The sequence below is a fragment of the Urocampus carinirostris genome, chromosome 16 (assembly GCF_059441175.1).
Source record: "Urocampus carinirostris isolate Australia breed hairy pipefish chromosome 16, RoL_Ucar_1.0, whole genome shotgun sequence".
Taxonomy (NCBI): domain Eukaryota; kingdom Metazoa; phylum Chordata; class Actinopteri; order Syngnathiformes; family Syngnathidae; genus Urocampus; species Urocampus carinirostris.
The window spans coordinates 7,365,864-7,376,832 of NC_142364.1; the positions used below are offsets into that span (position 1 = coordinate 7,365,864).

General features: G+C 40.7%; 1 protein-coding gene across 1 annotated transcript in view; it reads left to right on the forward strand.

Annotated features, from left to right (window-relative positions):
* LOC148350109 (uncharacterized) overlaps positions 1-9,828 on the forward strand; it is a 51,837-nt gene extending 42,009 nt beyond the window's left edge. Inside the window, exons 4-5 of the mRNA XM_088319988.1 lie at positions 5,787-5,983; positions 9,710-9,828. Of these exons, the coding sequence (XP_088176114.1) occupies positions 5,787-5,983; positions 9,710-9,828 (316 nt within the window). The remainder of the gene's footprint in view (positions 1-5,786; positions 5,984-9,709) is intronic.
* Positions 9,829-10,969: the final 1,141 nt, after the last annotated feature.

Below are 10,969 nucleotides of genomic sequence, written 5' to 3' on the forward strand. Positions count from 1 at the left end.
CGTTATTCACCTTCTGTGCCGCCATCTCCTTTTTCCAGTTTCTACCTGTTGTCGGAGGTTTGTTTTTTGTTTTCTTGTTTGGATAGTTTTTTTGTTCGTTGACCATTTCTTTATGAAGTTGTTGATTTGTGTGTGATTCAATTCCAAAATTTTTGAGAACCCTGCAATGCTTTCCTGCGTTGGTTAGTGCTTCTCGGCTCGAATCCATGAAACGCGAGTCAGTGCGAGTGTTGATGACGTACGCGGTGACATTTGAAGCCCCGCGAAGTGACTGATTCAAAAGCTGATTTGCTACGTTTGAGTATAATTTAAATTAATAACGCCAACAAAATGTTATGGATTGCCCTTCTCTATGAAGCAAACTGTGGTATTGTTTTGATTCAAGTCACAATTGTTTGTGACTCCCATAATCACAAAATGTCTCAAAGGACTGCACAGGTCACAATGACACCATCCCCTGATCTTAAACCAACATCCGGGCAAGGGAAAACTCAAAACCTCAACACGAAGAAAAAAAGAAACCTTTAGAAGGGGCCTTACAATACGATGGTATTACATTTGTCAAGGTTCAGAGCAGTGTTAATGAAAAAATCCCAATGTGCTGGACCAACAAATAATATCTCATATTTCTCTGGGTTAAGGCACAAAATATTAAGTGACATCCAGCTTTGTATCTCAGTAATACAGGCCTCCACATTTCTACAACTTAACAAAGCAGTTATCTCTAGTGGCAGATAGTGTCATCTGCATAGCAATGGGAACTAATACCTGCGGAAAAAATCACCAAGCCGAAGCATATACATACTAAAAAGGGGGCCAAGAACAGAGCCCTGTGGAACGCCACTCGGACATCGTTTTGATACCTCAATTCACCAACCAAGAACCACATATATCACGGCAAATGCCACAGTCGAGGTGCAAAAGTATCATCCCCAGAGTTGAAAGTCCCCTTCAGTACTGGAAATCACGGAAATATACGCTCCCAATTTGATACAAACTTGCTATCTCATATTTATGCACTCTTACTTCATCAGTATCAAGATTTATTTTCAATAGCAGGTGAAATACTCACAAAAAAAAAGATTTTTGACATAATTTTGTTTTTTAATACAAACGAATAAGCGCTTTATTTTACCTTATTTCACATTATTACCTGTTGTACAAACACAAACATAGACAAAGTAACAGTTCATGTTAAAAACTCCTTTAATAAATTGAAATATATATATATATATATATATATATATATATATATATATATTTATTCATAGCACGATATACGAGCGTGTTATGCATATTTTGTCCACGTAGTCAAGAAAATGAATCCTCTTGAAAGAAACCCCCTACGTGTGTGTCAAGCATTTCCCTGCAGGGCTTCCATTTGCCATCATTAGCGTTTGGGTCCACTGAAAATAAAATACAAAATATGCTATTCTTTAATACGAAACACTTGTATAATTTTTGTTGTTCTTTAACATAATTTTTGGTGGTTTTCGAGTAAAAAAGAAGTCCTTTGGTGCAGGACTATGTGTCAAGGACATATGTTAAGATAGGGCTCAGGAGCTAGAACATGATTTTGAATGGAAACGCAGTGCATTGGCAGCAGAGCCTTATCTCCTAATAAATAACTGATCCGTCTTCTCGGTGGGGCCCGTCTTTCCCTCCGTTTTGAACCCTTTCTCAAATGTCAGCGTCCAGCATCTCCAAAACGTTTGCTGGCATTTATCCGGACTTGAGAACAACCTTTCAAAGTTATGAGCGGCTGTAATCCCTTTAAATGCCGTCACACCCAAGTTCATTAATGAAACCTCGTTGGCCTTTCATGCAAAATGGAAATAGAGTGCAGGTCATGTCTATCATAGTTAGGAGGAAGTGGGATCTTGAATTAGTCGCCCATTATTATTGTTTTCCTTTTCGATATATTCTACTATATGGCGTATTTTCTGGACTATAAGTCTCTTTAATAATTTTTTATGAGATACTTTTGCTCGTCAATTAGTAAAGCAGTTTCATTTTTGTATTTTATTTCCTCTTGTGACAAGTATTGTTACGTCATGTGCGGTCCCTTCCAAAGGTTTCTTCATTTTTCCTCACGTTGAGGTTTTTTGAGTTTTTCCTTGCCCTCATGTGGGTTTTAGATCAGGGGATGGTGTCATACTAGTCTGTAGTTAGCAATAGTCTGCGGTCTGTGCAGCCCTTTGAGACTCTTTGTGATCAAGGGCGTCACAAATAAACATAACTTGACTTGAGGTTTATGAGTTTTCCCTTGCCCTCATGTAGGTTTTAGATCAGGGGATGGTGTAATCATAGTCTTTGGTTCGCAATAATTTGTGGTCTATGCAGCCCTTTGAGACTCCTTGTGATTAAGGGAGTCACAAATAAACATGGCTTGACTTGAGGTTTTTGAGTTTTTCCTTGCCTTCATGTAGGTTTTAGATCAGGGGATGGTGTAATCAAAGTCTTTGGTTTGCAATAATCTGTGGTCTGTGCCGCCCTTTGAGACTCCTTGTGATTAAGGGCGTCACAAATAAACATGGCTTGACTTGAGGTTTTTGAGTTTTTCCTTGCCCTCATGTAGGTTTTAGATCAGAGGATGGTGTAATCGTTGTCTTTGGTTTGCAATAGTCTGTGGTCTGTGCAGCCCTTTGAGACTCTTTGTGATCAAGGGCGTCACAAATAAACATAACTTGACTTGAGGTTTATGAGTTTTCCCTTGCCCTCATGTAGGTTTTAGATCAGGGGATGGTGTAATCATAGTCTTTGGTTCGCAATAATTTGTGGTCTATGCAGCCCTTTGAGACTCCTTGTGATTAAGGGAGTCACAAATCAACATGGCCTGACTTGAGGTTTTTGAGTTTTTCCTTGCCCTCATGAAGGTTTTAGATCAGGGGATGGTGTCATAATAGTCTGTAGTCTGCGCAGCCCATTGAATCTCCTTGTGATTAAGGGCCAAACGAATAACATGACTTGCCTTGTCTTGACTTGAAATTCGTACCCTCATTGTTTATTCAAGGCACTTTGAGTGCCACTGGGGCCTGTGGTGCATTCAGGGTCACTCTGTAAATGGGATTATCTTATTGTATTTTGTGAATATCAGTACATGATCACTTTCTTGTTTTGTTGTGTATCGTTTGTTAATGCAACATCCATTGAAATTTGTTCATCCTTATTATTTTATTTTCTATTTTATATTATAAAGACGCTGCCCTAATACATGAAAAAATGTAAGATAGCTAGTGCTGCAAAAACAAATGGACAAAACCGATTAAAATCGATGATGAAAGCGTTGGCAACAAACGAGATCATTGATTTGTTGTTTTACGTGCTTTATGAGCCACCAAAAACGTTAAAGCAATGCAAATTCGTTGTGACACTGGGAATTGTAGTACCGCTTTGGTCCAGCAGAGACAGTTTTAATCAAAAAGCTATGTTAAATTTTTGATATACAGACGCTGCCCTACTTACGATCGAGTTAGGTTTCGGGTGATTGTTCGTAAGTTGCTTCTGTGCTATGTTTTGTATGTTTAAGCTTTATAGAAGTATGTTTAAAGCTGATGATTAGATGCTGTTGTCATCGTCGGGGGCATAGAGGGGCGACGTTTCGTGCACGTACACTGCAACGCAACTCGCCTCATTAGCTGCACCGCTTATTCTCGGTAGGGTCGCGGGGGTGCTGTAGCCCATCCCAGCTGTCTTCGGACAGTGGGCAGGGGACACCCTGGACTGGTTGCCAGCCAATCGCAGGGCACACAGGGACAGACAACTCGCTCGCTCATTCACACCTAGGGACAATTTGGACCGGCCAATTCACTTGAAATGCATGTCTTTGGAATGTGGGAGGAAACCGGAGTGCCCGGAGGAAACCCACGCAAACACGGGGAGAACATACAAACTCCGCACAGTAAGTCCGGCAGCTGGATTTGAACCCACACAGGAGGTTCCCAAGACCTTCGAACTGTGCCACACACGCGCTAACCACTGCTCCGCCGTGCTGCCCTGCAACGCAACTACTAGTGGTAAAAAAAAAAAAAAAAAAAACTTAAAGAAACAGAAAAACAGGGCCACAGAGCACAACGTAGCAGCAAGATGCCAGACAAACATAGCAAGGACCTTATGTAGGGATTCCACTAGTTAAAAGAAATACGAAATTCTGGACCTACGATTTAACATTGGTGTGTAAATTCAGGTATTTTCGCCTTGTATTCAAATTGTACAACTAAATATAACACACTGTCCCTTTAAGCTAGCAACAGTGACATTTTTAGAGCACGTTAAGCATTTTACAGCATCTTTTACAACCACTGCAACTGTTAAATTACCTATATGTATTAAAACCCTTCACATGCATGTGATATCACTAAAGTGGATTATCGGCTTGTTCCTTCCATTCAAATGAACTCTAAAAACGATTTTTTTTTTCAAAATAAAAGATTTAACTCTCCACAAAAATCATCTTATTAATCACCGGACCCAACAAGGTCTTTCTCCTCTAATCTTGGAATAATGAATGGGGCCTAATTTAAGCTCGTGTCTTATGATTCATGGACACATCTGTTAATGTCACGACGAACACTCGTAATATCCTTGTCTGTGTTTGTCATTAATCATAAAAGTCAAGGTCGTTTCATTTCCACAACAATAGAATGATCCGATTAAAGAAGCGGTGACACGCTTTTACGCTTAACCCTGTTTTGAATACAAGAATAATGAGCTCATTTTAAAAAAACAATATTCCATTTTATGAATACTATGATCTAATTATAAAACATATTTTATTATGTGTTATTTGGAACAATTTTGACGATTCCCTTATACTCTCATAACACTTTTTTGCAAGAACATTGGACTTATGCGAGAGCTGATGATATCTGTCACCGTTGCTATTTCTTTGCTGCGTACATGCACGAAACGTCGCCCCTCTCTGCAACAACCATGACTGCAGCACCTAATCATCTGTTTTAGAAAGCGAAAAAGCTCTTCTGAAGTGTTAACTCCTTATTCATATCTTCGCTATCACACTGCTTCATTAGGCCTACTTGCCATATGGGCCACCTACACACTCTCAATTGCTGGATAAAGGAAGCAACCCAAAGAATTAGGGACTCCCTTGATGTGTGGACAAAGATCTAATCAAAGCCACTCCTGACATCCAATGGGGATTTAGCATACTGAAATCATTTCCAGGGGCTTGGAACTTACTGACGAGCTGTGCCAAACCTATTATAATATTCTAATTTTTTTTTAACAAAACAAAAAAATATATATTTTTACGTTTTTGCTCTCAGGGACAGTCCTTCTAAAAACCTATTTTTATGTTATAGAATTGATATGTTAAGGTGTTCTGGGATAGGTAACACATGCAACAGGGAAGGGAAGAAGGGGAGAGCGAGGGGGTGAAGAGTGATTTAATACTTGTCCCTGTGCTTTTTTGTTAGCATTAAAATGGTGAAAGTAAGAGAAGGACTGTTTTAAATACAGTCCAAATGAAAACCTGACCTATAAAAAGATGAAAGAGAAGTTTTTTCGAGCAGGTTGTTAGGAATTAAATATTAAAATGTACCGTTTACCAAATTGTTCGAATTAGTTATCTGACTCCATTAACCAAACACAACCTACATTCACCCAAAAATGTATGCGCGCTCGTTTCTTGATGGAAAAGATGAACAAGAAAGCCGACATTTTCACACAAGGGCAGATTTAATTTCATTAACTATTTAGCTAAGTGTACTCCATCGAAAACGGACAAATTAGTGTCATTGGAGTTTCTGGGAAGCCTTCTTCTGAAGTCCACTAGCTCTCTCCTTATCGGACCACATCCTCCCGCAAGATGGTGTGCCGGCTCCTCCCATGGGCGTGCTAATGAAAACCCCTGGGCTCCACCACCTCGGAGAAGAGCGCCGCGATGTCTGGAACAACCAAAACAACACTGAGCGTTTCTACGTCATCAGGGCCTTTGTTCTCAAAACAACGCTTGCCGTCCTCCGTCAGAGTCCTGTTTTCAAAATTCCCTAGTCAAAATATTCTGCATTTGGAACAGTGTGACCTGTCATTGAACTAAAGCCCAGTCAGTGAATATCTTGCAGTAAACTCAATAAATGTAACTTGTATTCAATATGATAAAATCCTTTATAGTCAAATGTATAAAATCCTTCGGGGTTTAAAAAAGTCACGACCTTGCATGCCCAACATGAGACGCTGGACAGAGGCTGGAATGATGACCTAAGCCAGCAGAGGGCATCAGCGAGTAGAACATTTCCATAATTTCCGACGACAACTTTAATTTGAGCATGCGGCTTTAAGGTAAATCCTCCCCCAAATACCAACCGTCAAATCCAGCTTAGTTTCCGAACAAAGGCGAGCGCGGGGCGTCCGTCCGGCTGGCGTTCCCGGTAGCGACTGGGAAGCGGTCGGGTCGGAGGAAGCGGCAGACTGGAACTGCACACTCCATCGCCTCCGCCTGCTGGGGGCAGCTGTCGCCGCCCCCCCGGCAGGACCGAACAAATGGCGCTCCAACCGCCGCGGTTAGGGTAAGCCCTCGGTATGGCCGCCTGTCCTGGCCACGTATCTCACCTGTCCCTCAAGCGGGCCCGGCTCGCCTTGCCGGTCCCCTGGCAAAGCGACCTGGCGCTTACGCTCGGTCGCACAAAGACAAAAGGATGCCCGGCCCTTTAAGAAGACGACAGGGTTTGCAAGCTGGCATCTAAAACGACTAGATTTCTAGCTCCGCTTCACTCGGGAACCTATCTTTCCTTTGTGCTTCTAAAAAGCATACCTGTCGCGCTCCAGGGCTCCATTCCCTTACAAACTGTCGTATTTTCCCTTACAAAATACAAAATAATCTTACGCCATATTTTTTTTTTTTAACGTGTTTATTTATGTAGTTTAACGTGTTATATTGTACACGTGTTTCGTTATATCAGAGGTGTCAAACTCATTTTAACTCTGGGGCCACATGATAGAACACACATTCTGTCTTAAAGAGAAAGAAAAAGAGAGATAAAGAAATAAGAGAAAGAGGGAGGGAAAAGGAGAGAGGGCGGGACAAAGAAAGAAAAAAAAGGGAGAGAGCGTGAGAAACGAAAGAGATGAAAAGAGAAGTCGTGAGAGAGGGTAAAAGAAAGGGAGAGGAAGAAAAAAATCCAAAGAGAAATAGAAAGACAGAAGGAGAAAAAAGAGAAAAGAAAGCGCGAAGGGTAGGAATAGAGCAAGAGAAAAGAGTGAAAGGGAAAATAGGAAGTTAGAGTAAAAGAAGTTAAAAAGACAGAGAGAAAGAGACAAAGAGCAACAAAAAAAGAGAAAAAGAGAGACATAGAGAGTGAAAGAGACAGAGACAGTGAGTGGGAGAAAAGGGGTGGAAAAGAGAGAGAGAGTGTGAGAAACAAAAGATAAAGAGAGAGGGGGAAAAGAAAGGGAGAGAAAGAAAGAAATCAAAGGGAAATAGAAAGACAGAAGAAGAGAAAAGAAAGCGTGAAGGGTAGGAAGAGAGAAAGAGAAAAGACAGAAAAGAAAAAAAGGAAGTTAGAGCAAAATAGGTTAAAAGACACAGAGAGAGAAAGAGACAAAGAGCAACAAAGGAATAAGAGAAAAAGAGAGACACAGAGCGTGAAAGAGAGAGGGATAGAGAGAGAGAGAGAGAGAAATACATACAAGTACAGTGTCTTTGTTTGAGGCACCTGGCTTTGGCAACATCAAGTGGACATATTTCAACCTGCAGCTTGTTTTTCTCTTGCGCTTCTCTGAGTGTTGTCTCGCGGGCTGGATTCAATCCCTTAGCGGGCCTGATCTAGCCCGCGGGCCGCCTGTTTGACACCTGTGCGGTATATCATTCTGTACATACTCTTAATAATAAAAAAATAAAAAAATAAAAAATAAAGAACAATTGTTATCAGCGTAACTAAAATATCCATTATTAACACTTTAAATTTAAATTTGTAAATAAAGATATTTTTGGAGGAAAAAATGATTTAGCATTTCTATTTTGTAAACCAAACTACAATATCAACCATTGATATGTAGTGCCTGATTTTGACTCCCCTGCAAAATCCTCCCCAACTCACCTGAACGCGCTTCCGACCATAGCTTTATTGTTTTAATAAGCTTATTATTGAGAATACGATTGCTATGGTCAGAAGCGCAGCAGAATAAGCGTTCACGCGAGGGGGGAGGATTTTGCAGGGGAATTGAAATTAGGCACTACAGTGGCAGACGCATGCGTACAGTAGCATCAAACCGCTCGCTTCGTTTGCAACGAAAGAAAACGATACGGAGATAGAGGCTACCGCGGCGAACTTGTCTGACTTGATTGATTTGCCCTTTGGTGATAGTCGTTGTATACCAGATGGTACCCATCATTGACAAATTGGCGTTTTTCCGTACGGATTTTCTGGTACGTCGTACACGTCTTAAAATGAATAATAAACCTACTTTGCACGGCAAAAACGTACAGGTTTATCAGGTATGAAAAACTGATTTAGGCCTACTCCCCAAAACCACCACGTTAAAAACGCCATGTCATTTTTACCAAAAATGACCGCTTTTTCAAGATGTGAACAACAAAAAAAACAGCTAGACTCAACACTAGTATTAAAGTCACTCTTTGTGTCTGAATAAATCACTCAGACGATTGAATCAGATCTCCGTACTCTAAAGTTTCTGTTTCAACCTACTCTGTCTGGGCACATGATTACCGTATTTTTCCGACTATAAGTCGCTCCGGAGTATAAGTCGCACCAGCCAAAAAAACCCCACAGATGCTTTAAAGGAAAAACATTTACAGTGAAGTAAGTAAGTCTTTGAACACCCTGCTGTTTTGCTTGTTCACTCACTAAGAAATCATGGAGGGGTCTGAAATTTTCATCGTAAGTGCATGTCCACTGTGAGAGAGATAAACTAAAAAGAAAAATCCAGAAATCACAATGCATGTTTTTTTATGATTTATTTGTGTGATACAGCTGCACATAAGTATTTGAACACCTGAGAAAATGAATGTTAATATTTGGTACAGTAGCCTTTTTTTGCTATTACAGAGGTCAAATGTTTCCTGTAGTTTTTCACCAGGTTTGTAAACAATGCAGGAGGGATCTTGGCCCATTCCTCCACACAGATCTTCTCAGTCAGGTTTCAGGGCTGTCGCTGAGAAACACGGAGTTTGAGCTCCCTCCCAAAATTTTCGATTGGGTTCAGGTCTGGAGCAATTTTTGTTTTCATCTGTTTTTATTAATTACCCGTGTCTTGTCGAAGGTCCCCTTAGCAGGAGCGTACATACGTCTCTAAAGTACAGTCACGAAAACAACTTTGTACCTCATTTTTGGGAGGAATTTATTCGTACAGAAATCCCTTTTGAGCAAGTTGAAAATATTTACTTTGGTGAAATATCCTCTGAACGTTTGTGTCATGATTGGTAAGAAAAGGTGGTGTTGAATATCCGAGGGCAGAGAACCTGCGGATTTCTTCTTGGCTCTTGGGATCACTAGTAGACCAGTATTTTCCGGGAACATAGTGGGAAATTTTGTATAATACCAACAGAATCTTAAAATCACAACTTCAACTGACAGGGAGTCAGTGCAGGTCAGGGACTGTAATCGAACTTTCTCGTCTTAGTTTAAGCTTTTGATTTTGCGAATAGATGACTGAGAACAGGTCCGACCTCGTGTTCGGGTTAGGGTCCCATGACCACGAGTGCAAGTTCGCGCGGGGTTTTTAAACCCAGCCGCCGCCCTGGAAGGGATTATGGGACAGCAGGCCCGACAGCTTGCCCCGGTGCTACCCTGTGCCGCTGCCATCCTGCCTTCAGGGCTGCAGATGCCGCCTGAACCGGCAGGGAGCTAGAAGACAACGTTGCTCTCTAGTACCGCGACAAATCCTGAATCGGGTGTAAATCGTTGAGTGTTGATGATTGAGTAAAGGTTCCAGATATGGCTGGTTCAACTATACTGTATTTGTTTGTGTATAAGGTGCCAGGGTTGGGTAGGGTTACTTTAACTGGATTACTTTCAATTACTTTTGGATTACTCCAATACAGTGTTCCCTCTAAGCTGCGTGCGTGCTCGCATATTCTCAGCGCACAAGAAAATCTAGCCAGCGCACAAAAATGAGGGCTTAAAATTATTAATTAAGAAGCGACTCAAGTCAAAGTTACAGTGCATGAAGGTAAAAATACACGGGTTCCCGGACGTTGTGTCCTAAATGCGGTATTTTAAAGTCGAGTCAAAGTAGAACGAAGTTGAGTAAAGTTAGTAGAGAACTGGCTTCTTCGGCTCACTAAAAGGGACCGGCTCTTTCGGGTCCTAAACGGCTCTTCAGGTTGTTTTTGCTTCTTTCATCCCAACATGACCAAATATTATGTAAAATGATGCACAACATGACTTAAAGGATGGGGGGAATAGAACAAAAAAAGAAAAAAATACCAAAGTGAAAAAGTAGTGAAAAGCTGAGAAAAAAAGAAACAAAAGGAAGAGAAAAAAAGAAGGAAACATTTTGAAAAAGAGCCAGAAAAAAAGAAAAGAAAGAAATGTAGGAAAAAAAGTAAATAGACAACAAAAAGAAAAAAGTAACAAAAAAGTAGAAAAAAACACGGAAAAAAGAATAGAAAGTTTTGCCGGAGATCAAAGAGATCAAAGCCCGGAGAGAAAGCTTACCACCTGTTGTGAGTCATTTAGTTTCTTTTGTCTTTTTATTAGCATATTTGGTATTGGAGTAATCCAAAAGTAATACAAAGTAATTAAGTTAAAGTAACCCTACCCAACCCTGTAAGGCGCACCTGTGTATAAGGCGCCTGAGCAGTGAATACGTGCAGCTATGATGGAAAAACATTTATGGACTATGTCACTATATACACGAAACCGAATTAAAATTTACAATATTTATCTCATGCTCTTTATAAACCACACCAAGACATACTAACAGTGTCTGAAAGTCATGAGAAAAAGTTAGCGGACACCAGGGCAACTCTGAAAAGTTACCTGCCCAG